Source organism: Penicillium oxalicum, chromosome I (assembly GCF_001723175.1).
Source record: "Penicillium oxalicum strain HP7-1 chromosome I, whole genome shotgun sequence".
NCBI lineage: Eukaryota > Fungi > Ascomycota > Eurotiomycetes > Eurotiales > Aspergillaceae > Penicillium > Penicillium oxalicum.
In genome coordinates, this window is record NC_064650.1 from 1,112,048 (window position 1) to 1,130,753 (window position 18,706).

Sequence of the window (18,706 nt, forward strand, 5' to 3'; positions counted from 1 at the left end):
CCCCCACCTATGTGTTGGACCTTTGTACTTTGGTTCGAATGTGGAATAAGCTTACGGACTATACCGGGCGCTAACAGGGAAATGTAGGTACGATGATTGGTCAACTGATGTGCGATCCTGGATAAAGTGAGAACTTATATACGTACTTACTACCTTATGCACGAGGGACGAGGGCTTGGAGCAACTTTCACGGACCGATGTCTGTGGTCGTTCGAGGCCTTCAACGTTCATTTTGCCGCGAGCGCCAGTAAACAGTCGGGCTCGGCTGGAGGGGGGGGGGGGGGGGAAAGTTCACGAGTAACCAGGCTTTTGTTTGAAAATCGTTTGACTTCAAACCGTAAAGTCGGAGCCCAAGGGACCTGGTTCATAATTCGCGGTTGAATGACTCGACCGGAAGGGTTGACGGGGTTTGAAGTTGTAAGCGATCCGCTTCGATTGCCTAGGTCTGGTGGCTAAATTTACCAGAATAGTTATGGGGCTGATGTTTGCTCGTGTTCATGCATGAGTTAGTGCTAAAACGACACTTACTCAGTCCCACTCGATAGGTAGGTAATCGGTTTAGTTCTCCTGGCTCCATCTATTCGGCCACTCCGATGAAGCTAAGCTGCAGCCTGCATATGGATCCATACATGGACCCCTTGAGACCTAAAAATTCTCGCCTCTCTAGTTATTTGGTGGGGGTTGAGTCTCACTGATTTACCTAGGTGTATAAATAATGCCATCGCATGATTCTCCTTGGAAAACAAAAAGGCGTTTGCTTGGAGATTGGTGCTGATTCATCGATTCATTACTGTCGCTTCTTATCTGACAGTCCGGTCTTGAATTTCTTTCCCTCCATCACTTCCAGAGAGCGTTGCGCATATTTGCAACATCCATTGGATTTAGATATCCTCCATTCATATTTATGGTTCCTACAGCATTGTAGACCTAAATTCTCCAACTCCGCTTGTTTGTTCTCTCGGGCTTCTGATCATGTTGGAAGCTGTGACCATGAAGGCCGTCATCTACACCGGCGATAAAATCATCTCGGTCGAAGATCGCCCTAAACCAGTCCTTTTAGCACCCACCGATGCGATCGTCAAGATCCTTCACACCACTATATGCGGAACAGACCTCCATATTCTCCAAGGTGATGTTCCATCGTGCAGCCCAGGCCGAATCCTCGGCCACGAAGGAGTGGGCGTCATCGAATCTCTCGGCCTGGCCGTGACAAACTTTGCAATGGGCCAGCGAGTCCTCATTTCCTGCATCACTTCTTGCGGAACTTGTTACTACTGCCGCCGAAGGATGCCCTCGCAGTGCGAATCTGGCGGCTGGATTCTGGGGAATCAAATTGACGGGACACAGGCCGAGTATGTTCGCATTCCTCATGCTTCGTTCTCACTGCACCCCCTGCCGGACAGCATCGACCCCAAAGTGGCCGTCACACTGTCCGATACGGTACCGACATCCTATGAATGTGGGATCTTGAACGGTGAGATTCAGGCCGGATCTACCGTTGCGATCATAGGGATGGGACCCATTGGCTTGATGAGTCTCCAAATGGCTCGGAAGCTCTTTGGTCCCTCTATGATTGTGGCAGTTGGAAGGGGATTGTCCAGACTTGAGACGGCTAGATCTATGGGTGCAAGTCATACTTTCAGTGTTCTGAACGGAAAGGATAATGTCATCTCGTCAGCCCTGGCGACGACTCAAGAGAGAGGATTTGACGTGGTCATTGAGGCAGTGGGCACCGTGGAGTCTTTTGGGATCGCGCAAGCTCTGGTAGGTCCCGGAGGAACAATCGCTAGTCTGGGTGTCTTTGGTGAATCCTGTGAGCTTCACCTGGAGAAGCTGTGGAACCGAAATATCTGTATGTATCAAGCGCCGCGTATCAAAAGTCTTGACCATGGATCATCGCTCATCTGTTTTCGCTGGCTAGGTCTCAGAACGAGGCTGATTGATGCGGTTACTACGCCTGATTTACTTAAGATGGTTGAGGTCGACGGCATCGACCCAAGCTTTCTGGTCTCGCATAGTACGTTTTCCCTCCCGGGGGAGGATTTCTGGTCGCAATACTAATCTGATGCAGCCTTTGAGTTCCACGAGATTCACGAAGCCTATGAGGCATTTCAGGCCCCCTCGAAGCATGGCGCCCTGAAGGTTGTGGTGTCCATGAATGAGCCAGTTACGAACGGCTCTTGACGATCTCTGATGCACATTGGATGTAGTGCTCATTAGCAAATCGATTCACTCTCACAGATGCCCATCACCTACGTTGAACATGACTTGCTATTGACTCTGTTCCCGGTTCATCATCCGTCGGTGTTCATCGTCGAACGGTTTGATTAAAATGCGATTTTCTGAGTTCAAGCCGATCAGTCACAGCCCGTTCAACCAGCTTAGACTTGAAAAAGATTACTCCGTAAAGTAGTTCGCGAGAGCTGGAAGATGTGAAATCGCTGGCAATGTGTTCAAAAATCTATTTAGGTACTGTTCAAAGTATGAAGTACTCACACTGAGTGTTGATGCACCGAAGTCAACTGTTGTGGCCCAGAATCCGGAAGCAATTCTACTCAGAATGCAGCCTTGATTTCGCCAATAACACCCGAGATACGTGGTTCCTTCCCCAACGCCGAAGATGAGATGCGCGTCATCAAGCTCTCGACTTCGTAGATCTCCTTCGCAGCGCCCTTAATATCAGCTCCCATGGCCTGAACCAGAGTTCCGAGCGCGACAAGCCCTCTGTAGACTGCCTCCGAGTCCTTCTCACTCGATAAAATCTTGGTCAAGGCATCAAGTAGTCCCAGCCCTTGCTCCGCAGCCTCAGGAGACTGCGCGCGGCCTTCCGATGTGAGATAGACGGCGAAGTTGATATAGAGAGTCGCGACAGCAATAGTCAGGTTGCGATTCGGTGTGGATCCAACATTGGCCAGTGCTGATTTAACGCCCGCAAGCAGCTGATCAAAGTTCTGAATGGCCAGTTTGCGGCCTGCTTCGGTTTCGAAAAGATTGGCAAAGGTACGGACAGCCAGCATGGCATTATTCACATTCAGAGAGGCGTCAAACACTCCGCTTGACAAAACTCCGGTCACGAGATCCGCGCCATCATAGTCCACAGTTGCTGTCATTGGTGTTGCGGAGGCAAGAAGAGGAAGCAGATCCAACCCAGGCAGGCGGTTGGCAACCGGCCATTTCGTTGCAATATTGAATATGAGCGGAAGGCCGAATTCCACAATGGATGAATCTGTAATTTTCTGGGTGTTTTCAAGTTGAGCGCAGACAGCCACTACAGCCTCCACTTCGGTAGAGTTCAAGGCGATTGACTTGTCTCCCTCTGCAAGAATCTTCTCGTTCAACTCTTGAAGCTTTTTTGCTATGATCTTGGTATTTGCAGATCGGATAGAGAGGTACGTCTTCTGGGGAAGAACGCGTGGACGCGGTTCCGGTGTCGGAATGGCGGCTTCATTTGTCGAAGCCGCGTCACCGGGTCTGTATCTCCTCTCCGATCCCCAGGCGTCGGCGCCACTTTGCTCTGACTGACCAAGCGTGGCGCCTTGGGTGTTCTGTGTAATGAAGTTGGCCACTTGATCGAGATAAGACATGGGAAGTTCGTTGTCTCCGATGAATTTCGTCGCCGCTTCGTATGGATTTTGGGAGACATTGTATGGGAGCTTGAGCGGGGGTTTTCCGTCCTCAATGTCTACGTCAAAGACGTAATCGTAGTCTTGCCCGAGATACTCGGTCTTTCGACCACTGCTTCCTGCCGAATCTACCACAGTCCCAACAGCAATCCACTCATGCGTTGCAGATGACCAGGTATGCGCGGTAACACTCCCATCTAATTCACGAATCATCTGGACTTGCCCTTCTTTTGTGCCTGATTTCTCCTTCAAGAATTCGGGACCCGGCAGTTGCTCCTTGTTGATTTTGCCGACCTGCTCGGCTGGAATTGCCGATTCCTTGACAGCTTGTTCAAACTGTTGAATTGCCTCGGGGGCGGCCTGACGGTGTGGGCTCCGAGTGAAGACACGTGTGACACGATCGCTGGCACCGCTAACAATGTCTCCAGTTTCCCGACATGCGGCAACACTCCATACAGATATAGCTGGATGGGTGATAGTTTGCACACATTGAGTGCCTTGCCAAATTCTCACTGTGCGGTCCTCGCCTGAGCTCACAAGCTCTCCGGACGGTAACACTGCAAGAGAGTAGACAAAGCTCTCATGCCCGTGTAAAGAGGCTACAAGATCACCCTTCAAGGTGTAGAGTCGGATCACTCCATCATTGCTGGCCGAGGCGAAGTGTGCACCGCTCGGATGGGATTCAGGGAGCTTGCACAGGGCGCGTACAACGTCGTTCGAGTTTTTGATACTTCCGAGAAGTTTACCGGATGTGTCGAAGATGCGGATCATCTGGTCAGCACATCCTACCCGGGTGGTTAGAATGAATTTGAGTCCTGACACCTTCCAGATTCCCTCGAGGGCATACGTACCAGTAATGACAGTATTCCTGTCGTAAGCTAGAACCGCCCAGACGCTCCCCTGATGGCCTTCAAAGACAACTTCGGGCTCCCACTTGCCAACTCTCCACAATCGAGCCGTCGAGTCCCAACTGCCACTGACGATATATTCGCTGCCGGGGGACACATCCAGGGCGCAAATGTTATGACCATGCCCTAGTAGCATAGCATCGGCATTGTCGGCGGAGGACTTGCTTGGCTGGCGGGCTTCAATGATTGTATCTTGTCCACCTGAGAGCACCAGTCCTTCGGGGTATTCGGCCGTCGGAGGTAGGTAAGCTAAGCTATTGATGAAGGCCTGACCATGGGCGGCTATCGTGTAATCGTAGGTAGGGGGCGGCGATGAGACCAACTTCCATAGTCGTACTGTCGCATCACGGGACGCTGAGATGATTACGTTGGAATTTGGGAAGGCCACAGCACGGACCTGTATACAAAGTCGGAGAGATGAGTTTCTGGACTGTTATGGGCCCAGCAAGCTATCCGCTGAAAGGGCCCGCGGCGGGGACAGAGGCGGTACTTACATCATCGCCGTGACCCTCGAGCGAGGCAGAGAGCTTGAAGTCAGGCATAAAATCGACCTGTCCGAATTGGAGAAGGTATTTGTGAGAGAGGAGAGTATGTCTGAGACGTTGAAAGCCGTGTTCGAAGCTTCTTGCGATTCTAAGCCTGTTGGAAGTCGATGTTTCCCTTTAGTCGTTCTGGGGTTGTCCCCGCGCCTACAGCATCATATCACGTGAACGGTGGGGCTATGACGAATCTGCTAGAAGATGATTTGTGACGGCTGTACCTGATTTAAAGTGGATAGATCAAAGGTGCCTATGGCAATGATATCGCCTCCCAAGACTCGATCAAGCTCTGTTCAGAGCTTAGAGAAGGAGACGCATATCTCTAGTAGCCGGATTCTAGGGGTGACGTGTTGATGACTTCCAAAGCTCCTACGGGGCGCTCCGAAATACACCTAGCACCTCATCAATCATACGTATGTACTGTCTGTCTAAGGTGGGTAGGTGCTTGCACACCCGAGCACTAGGAAAAGGTAGGTAGGCCTGAGTGACCGAGACTATTGAATTCAGGATTTACAACATTCCTGACTTTCCACTTTTTTTGTTTTCTCTTTCAATGAAACGCCCTCAGCCGTCACGGTCCAATGGAAGAGACAAAAGTGGAGGACTCGATGTTGTTTAACGCTCGGTCAATGGCGGTGAGCCTTAAATCAAGCCATATCGGGGCCATCATCAGTGAAGACAAAGACCAATCAAAGCCCTGATGTGATCAGGTAAATACCAAAAGGGTTTGAGCCTCATTCCAGATCTTGTTCAGCGAGATCTAACTTGCCGCTCGCCTGTCATCGATGATCGGGCGATCCATCAATACTTTAATCGGACGGGGGGGACGATGTCCAAGCACGTGTCCAAGCCAAGCCTAATCCCCAATAGGACTAGCGCGCATCGCTGAGGTAACCCACGAGCTGCAGGTGGTCCCCGCCAGTCGCGCGATCTCAATATTGAACAGAGCCCACGAGGAATACTCTTTGTGGACTTTCAGTAACCAGCATTCCCCCCCAGATATCTTGTTCCATCGTGGGGCTCTGGTAGTTTGTGTCTCTCGATCGAGCTCCTCCGCATAAGGGCACGACAAGATATATGACTTGACGACCGTGACGAATCTTTTTATCACTCTCCTTTGACCAGATTGAACGACTTCGAGCTTGCTGAAGGTTCACCTTGATTGTCTCCCAGTCGCCTGAACCTCTTTTTCCCCGACAAAGCTCTATTCCTTTTTTCTGCACTGCGAACTATTCATCGCAGTCGGCTAGACCCGTGATTTTCTCTAAAAAAGGATTTTAGAAGCCAAGTCTTTACATCATGGCATCTGGTGAGTCGTGAGCTTGAACCGGCTGTTCTGCGAACTGCAACTGAAAGCGATACAGATATTCCCAAGGTTGTCCCTCTCACATGTCATGGGCACTCTCGCCCTGTGACTCACTTGAGTTTCTCCTCGACAGTTGAGGACGATCAGTACTATCTCATTTCAGCTTGCAAAGGTAACCTCGATCACATGTAAACTTAACAGTCTCGTCCAAGGCTCCCAAAAAGACGAGGCTAAAGGCGATTTTTACCAGATAACAACCCTATGCTTCGGGATGGTATCACTGGCGACTGGTATGTTGTCTTTCAATCATTTGCAAACCTCACAACTCAAGTTATCACTAACAGAGCGCTTCACTTTGCAGGATTGGTACATTTTTAGGCCACAAAGGTGCTGTTTGGCAAGCACGACTTTCTAGCGATGCCGCTATTGCCGCTACTGCAGCTGCAGACTTCTCGGCCAAGGTCTGGGACACCTATTCGGGCGAGTGTCTACACACTCTTCAGCATGCGCACATTGTACGTGCCATTGCGTTCCCGATCCAAACCAATCCGCAAGTTCTCGCCACTGGTGGTGCAGAGAAGAAGTTGCGTATCTTTGACTTGACCCGAGGTGGGACCAGCAGCAATGGATCTTCACCCCCTTTGCCATCTGCTGGCGGCAGCGGCAGCCCCGTTCAAGGCGGGGCGGATGTGACTAGCTATGAGATTGGCCCCGGCGTGCACGGGGGTACTATCAAGTCCATCGTTTGGAATCAGGATTACAACATCGTCACGACGGCAGCCGAGGATCGTAAGATCCGCTGGTGGGATCTGCGATCTAGACATCCTGTCAAGGAACATGCTGTTGACGGCCCCATCGGGTCCTGCGAGTTGAACAATCTCGCCACACGGCCAAATGATCCTGGGCTTTTGACCGTCGCAGCTGGAAAGAGCGTTTATCTCTTCGATAGTGTCCAGCCTGGACGCCTTCTGAAAAAGGTGGACTTTGGATACGACGTTGCCAGTGCGGCTGTGAACAGTGACTCGGGCCGCTTGGTGACCGGCAGCGCCAACGATACATGGGCTCGGGTCTACGATCTTCACACGGATGAAGAACTCGGTACGTGAAAACATACCTCTTAGCACCTTTCAACAATTCTCGCCAAACTAACATATACACCTGACAACAGACGTCCAAAAGGGACATCACGGACCTATCTGGTCCGTCAGCTTCTCCCCCGACGGAAAGCTATATGGCACCGGTAGCGAGGATGGTACCGTCAAATTGTGGAAGGCATGCCGTGAATCCTATGGCCTGTGGCGGTGAACGAGACCGAATTCCGGATGAAAAAGAACGACTCATGGAAAGGGACGGATGAGATCGAATGCCTCTGCACGCCACTTCTTTGCGAATACAAAACCCGACATTGTCTTGGGCGAGGTTTACTTTACTTGGCACGGTGGCTATTGTGTAGATTGTGTTATCCTGATACCCCTTCCGCTTATAGCTGCCTCAATTACAAAAGGAAAAACTTCTAATTTAATGCAGCTCAATGGACCACTTGACTGATTGCCTCCTACTACTACAAATCTGGTAGATTAGAGAAGAACATTGTCACTGCAAATTACCAGGACGAATCTATTGGTGTCGAGAGGAGTCTTTACGATCGCACAATCTTTGATGAAGCAAAAGGACTTGCAGAACCTGATTACTCCGCCCAAGGTAGGTGGTGAAGGTCCAGTTGGATATTATCGAGTCAAGGCAGTCAATTCATGGTTCAATATTGGGAAGCCGGCTGAGGTTTTTATGAGGGGGTTTGTGATAATGTTAGAAATACATGTTTCTCTCTCTTTCGATGGCATGAAGAAGCCAATTTATGCGTCAAATCCGTAGCCAATGTCAAAAGCTTCCAAGCCAGACCTCAGGTGAGAGGCATAGCGTCATCCCCGTTGCGTTTTGTCAAAGCATTGCACCCGAAACCTACTCAATCATGTCGATATCATCATCTGCAGCGGCGGGCGCAGCGGGCACGGCCGAAGGAGCGGAAGCAGCAGCCGCAGGTGCAGCAGCAGCCACAGGCTGTTCGGGTTGCTTCTCAGCGGTTTCGGTCGTTGCATTGTTTCCACCCCAGTAGTCGTCCATCTCTTGATCCAGCTCCTCTTGCGTCTTCCGGGGCCGGCCATCCCGACCATTTCTCTCGCCACGGCCTCGGTTCTCACGACCATCTCGGCCACTACGACGACCACCACCGCCGCCACCACGGCGTGGCGAGCGCTGGCGGGAACCGGGCACGTAACGGTCGATTCCATCCGGTGCAGGCTTAGAAACGTCGCTACGGCGACCACGGCGGGAACCATCCCCACCATCCACACCGGGGCTAAGACTGCGCGAGCTGCGACCCGGGCGCTCGACTCGGTCGAACAAAGTGTTGCGGTCAGGGTTTCTTTCGCGTCGACCAGGCACAAGACTGAGGCGAATGGGCTGGCCCTTGGCGTTGGCGCCGTCGAACTCGCGGATGGATTCGTGGGCGTCACTCAACCGTTGGTATGTGACGTAGGCAACACCCTCGGAGCGTCCAGCACGGTCGTAGACGAGAGAGAGTTCAAGGACTGGTCCAATGCGTGTGAAAAGGTCCTGGTAGGTGGTCAGTATGGAACTTGTTTCTTGTCGAGGGGTGTGAAGGAGCAGCTGACCTCCAGCTCGCCTTGGGTGATGTCGTAGTGAAGATTTTCCACGCGGACCTTGGTCAATGATCGACCACTGCGGTGTTATTAGCCTTTGTATTGCATTATAAACAGACGCAGAATAAATCGTACCGGTCAGGGGAATTTGAACGGCGGCGGCGGCCACCACCACGAGATCCCCGTGCTGAGGTCCAGTCAGATGAAGAAAGATTCTAGTGTGATTTAGCGCAAAAAAAACGAACCATCGCGATCATCGTCGTATTTGTCATGCACCCAGTCCCTATCAACAGAAATATGGTCAGCGCTGAGGGGGCCTCGTCGAATTGTAGCAGAAAACAAGGATGATCACTAACAAATTCAGGTCGACACGGTCTTGGGAGTAAGGCTATACCGATCGGATGAACATGGTAAGAGGTTAGCTCCAAGTCAGAGTAGAAAGCGTAGCCATCGTGTTGCGTTCCCAAGTCTCTGTCGCCAGACTCGCACTGGAGATCAAAGTCCGAACATCTCAACAGCAGACTGGCTTAACGTCGCGTTTGAAAATATCGCAAGATAGGATCGAAGGATGAAAAGAAGAAGGAGGGCGGACCTAAATTAATTTAACATGTCAGTCATATGGCACATGCACACGACAGCAAACGGGCATTGACAAGCCAAAAATTCGTTTGCGCGGATCAAATGGCGAGGACACCAAGATTTGGATGGATACCTTTCTAACGCCATCGCGGTCGCCGCGGCGGCGATTCTGAGGCGGGTTGCGGCGGTTTCCAGAGGGCCTAGTCTGCTTTCGCTAAACGGAAAAAAGCGCGTCAGTGTGCTTTGCCTCCCAAGGGGAATCAAATTGAAGTGAAATGAATCCTTACCGATGTGTCTTCCGCAATGATCTCGTCCAGACTGCGGTCCATGGCGGGCGATGTGTGGGTTGGGTATATAAGTGGGCGAGCGATGGAGAGAAATTGCCAAAGAATAATTATCTTAGTTATGAGTAAGCGATCTCAACTCGCGGGTGAGGTCAGAAAGTAGCAAGACTAGAAAGTCGACTGAATCATCGATGAGACTCCTGGTTAGTGGCTGCGGCGACTTCTCCGGGGCGCAGAGAGCTATTTCATCACGTGATATAATCAACAAGTGCGATATCGCTGAGAAGCGAGCACCAAACCATCAACCATTCTTGATGAAGTGAACAATAAGTCAAATACAGAGATAAATCTCATCGATCAAGACGATCAAGACCAACGTCTCTCTCGATGTAAAAAGATAGTCCGGGTTCCGTTTTCGTTGTGGTATTGACAAAATGGTTTATATCTCTGGCACTACAGGTTCAATTACCCTACCTCTGTTTTTACGGCACCGAATTGAATGAGGTTTAAGGATACGGACGAGGCTGCAGGCTGCCACAGGCAGGCAGTGAAAAGAGGAAGGTAATTCTGGCAAATACCTATATGTCAAATGAATGCCGTAAGCCCACTGTTGACTTAAATGCCCTGATGAGGTGAAGTAACCTTAAATATGACAGTTGAGGCGCCGAGAGGAGCAAAATTGATTCCATGGTATCTTAATACAACACAACCCGAACCTGCTCGTAAATAAGGTACTAAAACATAAATAATCCCAACCGCCGAACCCCCACGATGCATGCTGGTATTTCAACAACCCAAAAAAAACACAAACTAAGACAGGCGCTGGTCTGGGGATAGACACCTGCCTTTCATCCAGTCAAGAAAGAAAAGGACCGTTTCGACCAGTGGAGCGGTGCCCTGAGCCTCCCACAAACAGCTCTTTATCCCGTCGAAGGCTTACTACTCTTCATCTTTCCTCTTCTGATCCTCGATCATGCGGTTCATGAAGCTGATGTAGTCGAACTTGGGCAAATCTCGGTCTTCAAGGAGATCAGGGCCCTCGTGAGGTGGCATGGTCTTGACCAAGTGCTCAATAACCTCGTCGGGGATCAAAGAGTGTCGGAGGTCCATCTCAGTCACGTACGGCTGGGGAAAAGATGTTAGCTGCTGACCGATCACGTAAATGATCTGAAACGACCAGAGGGAAACTGACCTTGCCATCGGCGACCTCCTTGAAACTTTGGAAGACCTGCTCGGCCGTGTTCTGGTCTTCGGTGACGCTGACCATGAATCGAATGAACTGCTCAAAGCTCACACCGGCGTTTTGGGCGAGGCGTTCGGCACCACAAACTTCCACATACACCTCATGCATCTCCTGCTCATCATAGACGAGCCCGAGACTGGCCAACGCCGCGGAAAATTCAAGCTCCTGCAACGTATTGGAGGAGTCGCGGTCGAAATGGCGGAAGACAGACTCGAATTCTTCCAGCTGAATGGGCGTGAGATTGGTCATGTTGCGAGCAACCATCTGGTTCTCTAGGAAGGCAAGCTTCTTCGAGATACTCGACCTGACGAGACTGAGCTCATAGGACAGTTCGTCAAGCGTGTATGTGGTAAAGTCGTTTTCTTCAATGTTCGCCTCGGCGCATTGCTCATCCAATTCGGCGATCGTGTCCAGGAAGGCATCGAGGGGTGGGAGATTGTCGTTGAGCCTTTTCACATGCTCGAGTTGGTCCTCGACCTCTCCATCCAATCCTGAAATGGCGAGTGACAGGGTCTTGAGGGTCAGCGCAAAGTCATTCGCTTTATCGGCGAATGACCTTCGGAGCGCATTCTTGATATCTCGAATGGTCTCGTTGATCAGCTGGCTCCGTTGGTGTTCATCCTTGGTGAGGCACTCCCACTCATGGTCACAGGCCTCGGTACTCAATTCTTTCGGGGGCTCGTAGGAGCGCAAACGATACGTGCCCAGCTTCGTTTTGATGTTTCCCAACAGGGCGGCCAGATCTGATTTTTCGGCGACCCATTGTCGCTTCTCGTGGCGCTTGTAGAGCGCAAACTGATGGGCCTGCTCCTTCACATCTTTGTAGGTGCCTTCGAAGGAGGAATTCTTCCACGACTCTCGCTGGGCGCGAATCACTCGCAGCAGTTCTCGCATCCGACGCTCATACCCGGACTGCATATCCCACGCGCCGTGCATGTTGTTGACGAATTTCTCCACTCGGCGACCAGCGTTCTCCACGCGCTCCAGTTGCGAGAAAGCATGGAACCAATAGGCGATGTAGGTCATCAGGGATCGCTCATCGGGCCGGGGAACATCGCAGACGTCGTCCACGTCCAGCAGGTCGGGGATTCCAATCTCATTGGAGGCGATCTCAAATGCAAGCTTCATATTCCCTCGATGGTCCTTCTTGTCCAACGCATCATAATCGATCAGGTCGGGTCGGTGAATATCCAGCAGGGCGCAGAAAGCCAGCCCGTCGTTCCAGCTTGTGGAGAAGTCACGGATCTCGACATCCTCGTAACAGGCCGTCTTTCGCTGACACCATAGCAGCAGACCTTCCTTTGCGGTCATTCCCTCCTCATTGATATCGCTAATAGTGAAGCGCAAAATGAGAGTCCAGATGAGACCGAGGATGATCTTGCGATTGCCGTCCACAATATCCTCCGCACCAATATTGGTCATCTGGATCCTGCGCCCCCGAATAAAGTCCAGACTCTTGTTCACATTTTCGAATTTCTGCACCCGCAGTTTGGGTTTCGAGGCATATCGACCGAGGGATTCATTGCCAAGGATTTCTAGCAGATGAATGAGAATGACCTAAAACCCGCCCAAAGGAAAGTTACGCAGATCAGTGAGGGTCCTTCCACGAGACACTCCGTCTCTGCTGCGGAGTCGGTTCCCCCCGCGCGGCATCATGCACATGGGAAGCACCAAGGAAGGCACAAGACTTACACCATCAGAGAGATCTTTCACCAAATCCTCGATTGCCAACAAGCGGGCCTTGAGTTTATCATTCAGCCTGGTGAATCTGTGAGCTTGGTTGCGCCCTTTCCTGGTCATTTCCGCCCAAGGAGGCGGCGGGGAGGCGGGGAGGAGGGAAGGGGACCAGCTCAGCTGTTCAAGGGTGACAATGAAAACATACCATTTGGTGAAAGTCTTCTGCTGTACATTCACCCACTGCTTCTCAACCGTCAACATTGTTGATCAGGGCCAAGACATGCCAAAGCCGATTGGCGGATGAGGGTTGGAAAAAGAGAATTCGATCGTGTGCAGGGATGTGGAAGAGGGGATCACGTTGTTTTGGTGAGCTCCGCGGAGGCTTTCTCAAGTGGGCAATCTGATTGCAAATGTGCCGAGAATTCGCTGACTACTCGAGGTTGCAATCGTACTGGAGGGGAGGTAAGTGGAATCTCTATGGACCGGAAAGATTGGTGAACGAAACCTTGATCGTGTTGCGGATCAAGTGTGATCCGATGCTTTTAATCTATTTTTTTTTTTGCCCTTCTTCAGCTGCGGCCTAAAGAACAAGCCCATCGATAACTCCGGTGGCTTGAGCTTGAGCGGCTGGCCCAACAGGCGGCCGAACGGGAAGGGACTTTACACGCCACTCTTTGCTCTATCGCCGGCACCAGGAATTAATGCCCAAGACTGCTTGAGTGAAATGCAGAGGTGGTGTATTGTGTACCAAGAATGGCGCTACAGTTGATGCCCTACCGACATTCTCCAAGTCTCCCAAGCGACGAGAGGTGGCTGGGTACCTAGTTGGGTGATGACCAGGGTTCTCTATACTTCGATGCTCTTCGGAACGACAAGAAGACCCAACAGGATGGTAGGTGAACCAAAGGTACTTTTGTGCAAGTACAGTATCTTCAAAAGAAGTGGCATAGGTGCTGATTCTTTGTTGTGTTTCTGAAACTTTTCTGAACATGATCACCAAGATTCACTTTTAAATCGTGGCTGGTGTCTGGTTCCTGGGGGGGGGGGGGAGGAGCTTTCCATGGACATTGGATCCTAGCCGATCACATAGGTACCCACGCCCGAGAAACTAAAAATCCAGCGTGCCGATTGAGCACCCGAGAAAAAAAAGGGCGGTTTTGATCGCTGGAGACAAACGCGGAGGAAAGGGCTACAGGAGACAGGAATGCCATTGGACAGCAACGAGCAATCCAATCGCTAAATCGCTTGGTCTTTTAGGTTATCCTGTACACCCGATTTAGTCAGTCGACTTCCACGAGTTCACGAGGGAATTGACGGGTTGGCCTGTCCCTCGGCGAATGACTCGACAGCTTGCCCGGCTAAATATAACCCGCAGCTTGTCGTAGACTGGCAGAAAGTTGCCCTCTCCCACCTTCTCGTAGAAGATTATTTGTCAGAAGATAAGGAGATTTGCCAATAGCTCACACTTCCCAGTGAGTCAGTACTACTGACTCATGAGTATACATCGCTATGGTTCCGTGATGCTTATTCATCAATGAAGGATCTCTCAGGATCTATCCGCGATGGCGTGAACCCCCCTTAGGCGGATGATATCATTTCCATCGGCTTCGGGTCCAGCAACTGCGCCCCGCATCGAGCCGCCAAAACTTCTTGTCCTGTACATCGATCGCTTCTTCAAGACCTCCACACTGCACAACACTGCTAGGTTTACTTGACAGACAACGCTGTAATCGACACCAAAGAGCTCATACCTACCCTTTATCCCGTCGCTCTCCCACATTGATTCTATCTCAATGTCCTACACAATCACCGATCGTCTGCCCCTCCCCAACTCCGCCGGACGCATTCCGCGCCTCGGCTTCGGAGTCTACCGCTCTCCGGCGTCGCAATGCGTGCAATCCGTCCTCAAGGCTCTTCAGGCGGGATACCGACACATCGACACGGCTCAGTTCTACGGCAATGAGAGCGAAGTCGGCGAGGCCCTGCGGGCTTCGGGCATCCCGCGCGACGAGATCTTCGTGACCACCAAGATTCTCAGCCCCGCTGGCTCCCCCGAGCAAACATATGAGAAACTATTGGCGAGCGTGGAAAAGATTGGTGGCTCCGACGGATATGTAGATTTGTTCCTGATCCACAGTCCCAAGTCCGGACCGGCGGGGAGAAAGGAGCTGTGGCAGGCTTTGGAGAAGTTGCAGGCGGAGGGCAAGGCCAAGGCGATCGGAGTCAGTAACTACGGGGTCCAGCATATTGAGGAGATGAAGCCATATGCCAAGGTCTGGCCGCCACATGTCAATCAGATTGAGGTGAGTGAATTTGTTTTTTTTTCCTACCAATTTCTGCTCCGGGTCACGGCCTGCTTGGAGATGCGAACTAGAGAAAGGCTCTTCCTGTCAACGAGTTCCACGCTAACAGTGTGTGCGTGGGTGCGCGCCAAATAGCTTCACCCATGGTGCCAACAGCGCACCATCGACGCCTACTGCAAGCAACACGGAATCGTGGTCGAAGCATACTCGCCCATCGTGCGTAATTACAAGGCCAACGACCCAACGTTGGTCGAAGTGGCGATGAAGTACAATGTTTCCACGCAACAGATTCTCATCCGCTATGCGCTGCAGAAGGGATGGGTGCCTCTCCCCAAGACTGACAATCCCGACCGCATCGTGGCCAATGCCGACATTTTTGGGTTCGACCTCAAAGCGGAGGATATGGACGCTCTGGACTCGCTGGATCAGGGCGACGCCGGTGCCATTGTGGAGGCCGTGGCCAACGAGTGATCATCGCGCCGGGGCATTTACAGGTACATCAGACGAGTTCCTGCGCATCACGACAACAGGCTTGGCAAGACATATAAAATAATAGCAGTCTTTGTTTGCTGTAACCTCCATCACATTAGTAATCTGGCGGTTCCATGAGGAAGGCATTGACGGATTGAAGGGTCGACCGCGATGGATTCACATCGTGCTTGGAAGAAACGATCCACGCAAGACGTTGTCGGATGAACTGCTTGCTCATTGAGCGCTTGGTTTGCGAAAGATCGAACGTCCCTGTCGAAACGGTGTGATTAGCTGTCTTGATTCCCCTCAATCCATGTCATCTAGCCTGTTTACAGAAAGCAAGACGAAGAAGAACGAAAAAAAAAACATTTCCTCTCGAACTGACGTGTTCAGCTTACCATCCTCAGTATAAAATAAGCAGACAATGGCCAACAGCGCGCCGGCCGAGAGATCTTTACCAGTCTCACAAGTTACCAGCAAAGACCGCGAGGCATCACCTCCCAGTTGCGCAGCGACAAAGTCGCGCACCTTGCCCAAGGACTTGCGCAAATCTCGACTTCCGAGCTTTGCGGACGCGCACCCAAGATTGAGACGTCGGGAATTACTCTCCACCGCGGCAGCATCCGCATTACAGTCAATGACCAGATCATACTGTGCACCGACATCCACTCGAGCATCGGTTTGACTGATGTACAGATTGCGAGTCGGGGCAATTACCGTCGCCTGGTGATCGGTGTTCTGGCGCTGATACTCCGCCACCAAATCCGCAATCACGCTGGGCAGATCCTCTTCGGCCGTCTGTTTGAGAATATCTCGATTGACCCAAAACACAGGCGGCGTGAGTCCGTGCGCCCATGCCTCACTGTCATCGCCGGCGCCTTGAATATACCCACCTTCGGACATTTCCGCGCCCAGAACACGCTTGGACGCTGAGCATAGTACGAGCAAATGAGAGCCCTGGTCAGAGGTGGGATTGGAAGGATGAAAGTAAGAGCGGTTAGCCCATGCCACTTGCATCGGCTTCCCGACCTGTTGTCGTAGATGCTCAAGGTCGAGCTTGAGACTCTGCGGAGAGAGAAGTGGTATTAGCTGATGATTGTCCTTTGTTGACTACATCCAGCATCTCGGTGAAGCGGGGACACCTCGTGCAAAGGGGAAAGTGAGAGGAGTGTAATGGGCTGCATAGGGGTGAGGGGGTCCTTGCGGGTGGTCGATGTTATGGGCAGGGGTCGGACGCCGTCCCACTGTCATGGAGGAACATACCTGCAGCGAATGCACGAAGCCGTCGATTCGGCTTGCAATTTGAGATTCTTCTGATTCTCCGAGGTAATTCGGCGGCAGCCTTACGGCATGATACTCTTTTCGTTCCGGGAACAAGGCCCGATTGAGCACGGCGCACCAGATGGGGACGGTCTTTGAGAGAGCATCGGGCATTACTGGATGGGACGACATGGATTAGTATACACGCTGAACTCCCTTTTGAGTGATGCTTTGAGCACATGTTGTGTTGTGGTACAAGCCTCTTATTCTTGTCAAAAAGACGCAAATCATATACTTACATTTTCCACGGCGAGTAGAATCCACAATCACACATCTAGAGGACAGTCGTATGTAAGTTCACTGCTATGAGATGAAGATTGAGACGATGAAAAGTGACCGTTAAAGTGAATACAATACATGTCCTAAGCTCAGACCAACGTGACGATATGGTTGAGAGAGAGACTCCGATGAAATGGGAGGATTCAAGTAAGGTGACACCGAGGGGGCATCGAGTTTGGATGAGGGCGATGACTTACCCTCCATATTGATTTGCAAGCGGCAGCAGCTGTAGATTCAATCGTCGAAAGCTAAAATCCCACTGGCCTGTATGACCGTCGGTACTCTTAAAATATGCACTACCCGCTTTGACCGTCGGATCGATGTACCAACTTCCACAGCGCTCATTAGCAACGAGGGGCAAATCATAATGATCGGCCACTTCGCGGACAAACTCGGCATCCGTCTCGATAGATTGCAGACGATTGGAGACGGAGAGTGCCGAGCGCCGTAGCGAAGAAAGAGTTTGAGATATAGAGGTCTGCGCAGAGGGGAAGTGCAGAGATTCGAGGGTTGGAAAAGCACCCGGTGAAGATCCCATTGCGACCAAGGGTCTGATTTCCGCTCGCTTCAATTGATCGCGAGGATTGATGATCCTCCTTCAGGTATGGATCTTTGGACCTGATGTGGTCGTGGATCAACTTTGTGCGGCCTCTAGTCAGTTCCCAGTCCCGGGTGCACAAGTTGGAGCAACTCGCCGTGATTGTGGAAGACGATGTGCATATCGAACGGGACGGAACGAAATTAGCAGAAGTGAGTCTGGAGTGGAGACCTGATTGAGTGTCGGCGCCTGAACGGTCGAGTGGAGACATCCTTGTCCTACACTTTTACGAATGTCGGCAGCATCGGGCTCAGGTACTGTAGAGCCACCAAAAAGCAAATAGCTCAATTCGATGCAGAGGGGTCTATGATTGAGTTTGCCTCCGAATTATAATCAGACTCTAAAATACGAGCTCAGTCGGTCAGAAACTTTGGAACGTGGGTTTCAATTGGACTTCCAAAAGTCATAGTAAAGGGCGCGGGTGCAGCTATGGAACGAACCAGTCTCGGGGGATCGGCTACTCAGTAGAATGTCGAAAATCTCCTTCTAGGCCTGAACCGGGAGATCGCTCGCGAGACGAAAGTTTCTTGAGACGCACGACAGACGCTTGAGTCCCTTATCTAGGCGGAACCTCATCCCGGATCCCATCACCTCAGTCCGGTTCATTTCCAGTCTGGGCCGTCGAACTGAAGGGATCGGTGTTTGCAAAACGAAACCATGAGTGTTGGTCGGCGGATGAATTCTCGTCGGATGCGCCGTACACTCGACCGGGGTTGAACGAACATACCAATCAGCATCGTGAGATATCTTTGACTTTGCGAAATCATCACCATGTACCTAGGTGCAGGTTTCACGTTTTGAGCAAAAACTTGGTCAGATCGTGCCTGAGCACAAGTAGACTCGGGCTCACTGTACTTGTTCCAGCCAATACAGACACCACCAGCACTGACTGAGATGCCAGATCATGACAGACGAG

The 18,706-nt window shown here is 51.4% G+C and overlaps 7 protein-coding genes across 7 annotated transcripts; 3 read left to right on the plus strand and 4 right to left on the minus strand.

Annotated features, from left to right (window-relative positions):
- Positions 1-972: 972 nt before the first annotated feature.
- POX_a00376 (uncharacterized protein) lies at positions 973-2,184 on the plus strand (the record flags this gene model as incomplete). The annotated part of the gene is made up of 3 exons (XM_050109319.1): positions 973-1,852; positions 1,922-2,017; positions 2,072-2,184. 3 exons carry the CDS (start codon positions 973-975, stop codon positions 2,182-2,184), a joined length of 1,089 nt encoding a protein of 362 aa, XP_049973087.1.
- Positions 2,185-2,555: 371 nt separating this feature from the next.
- POX_a00377 (uncharacterized protein) lies at positions 2,556-5,073 on the minus strand (the record flags this gene model as incomplete). Its single annotated transcript, XM_050109320.1, has 3 exons — positions 2,556-4,408; positions 4,475-4,928; positions 5,026-5,073. The coding sequence occupies 3 exons, from the start codon at positions 5,071-5,073 to the stop codon at positions 2,556-2,558; spliced, it is 2,355 nt and encodes a 784-aa protein (XP_049973088.1).
- A 1,296-nt stretch (positions 5,074-6,369) lies between these two features.
- Positions 6,370-7,681, plus strand: POX_a00378 (Serine-threonine kinase receptor-associated protein; the record flags this gene model as incomplete). Its single annotated transcript, XM_050109321.1, has 5 exons — positions 6,370-6,379; positions 6,435-6,548; positions 6,627-6,666; positions 6,738-7,474; positions 7,545-7,681. The coding sequence occupies 5 exons, from the start codon at positions 6,370-6,372 to the stop codon at positions 7,679-7,681; spliced, it is 1,038 nt and encodes a 345-aa protein (XP_049973089.1).
- A 654-nt stretch (positions 7,682-8,335) lies between these two features.
- Positions 8,336-9,944, minus strand: POX_a00379 (uncharacterized protein; the record flags this gene model as incomplete). The annotated part of the gene is made up of 7 exons (XM_050109322.1): positions 8,336-8,989; positions 9,049-9,115; positions 9,172-9,223; positions 9,282-9,319; positions 9,545-9,628; positions 9,690-9,829; positions 9,903-9,944. The coding sequence occupies 7 exons, from the start codon at positions 9,942-9,944 to the stop codon at positions 8,336-8,338; spliced, it is 1,077 nt and encodes a 358-aa protein (XP_049973090.1).
- Positions 9,945-10,838: 894 nt separating this feature from the next.
- On the minus strand, positions 10,839-13,080 carry POX_a00380 (Alpha-actinin-like protein 1; the record flags this gene model as incomplete). The annotated part of the gene is made up of 3 exons (XM_050109323.1): positions 10,839-11,024; positions 11,092-12,699; positions 12,835-13,080. 3 exons carry the CDS (start codon positions 13,078-13,080, stop codon positions 10,839-10,841), a joined length of 2,040 nt encoding a protein of 679 aa, XP_049973091.1.
- Positions 13,081-14,612: 1,532 nt separating this feature from the next.
- POX_a00381 (9,11-endoperoxide prostaglandin H2 reductase) lies at positions 14,613-15,593 on the plus strand (the record flags this gene model as incomplete). The annotated part of the gene is made up of 2 exons (XM_050109324.1): positions 14,613-15,122; positions 15,279-15,593. The coding sequence occupies 2 exons, from the start codon at positions 14,613-14,615 to the stop codon at positions 15,591-15,593; spliced, it is 825 nt and encodes a 274-aa protein (XP_049973092.1).
- A 115-nt stretch (positions 15,594-15,708) lies between these two features.
- POX_a00382 (uncharacterized protein) lies at positions 15,709-17,730 on the minus strand (the record flags this gene model as incomplete). Its single annotated transcript, XM_050109325.1, has 5 exons — positions 15,709-15,863; positions 15,992-16,658; positions 16,857-17,029; positions 17,153-17,187; positions 17,390-17,730. 5 exons carry the CDS (start codon positions 17,728-17,730, stop codon positions 15,709-15,711), a joined length of 1,371 nt encoding a protein of 456 aa, XP_049973093.1.
- Positions 17,731-18,706: the final 976 nt, after the last annotated feature.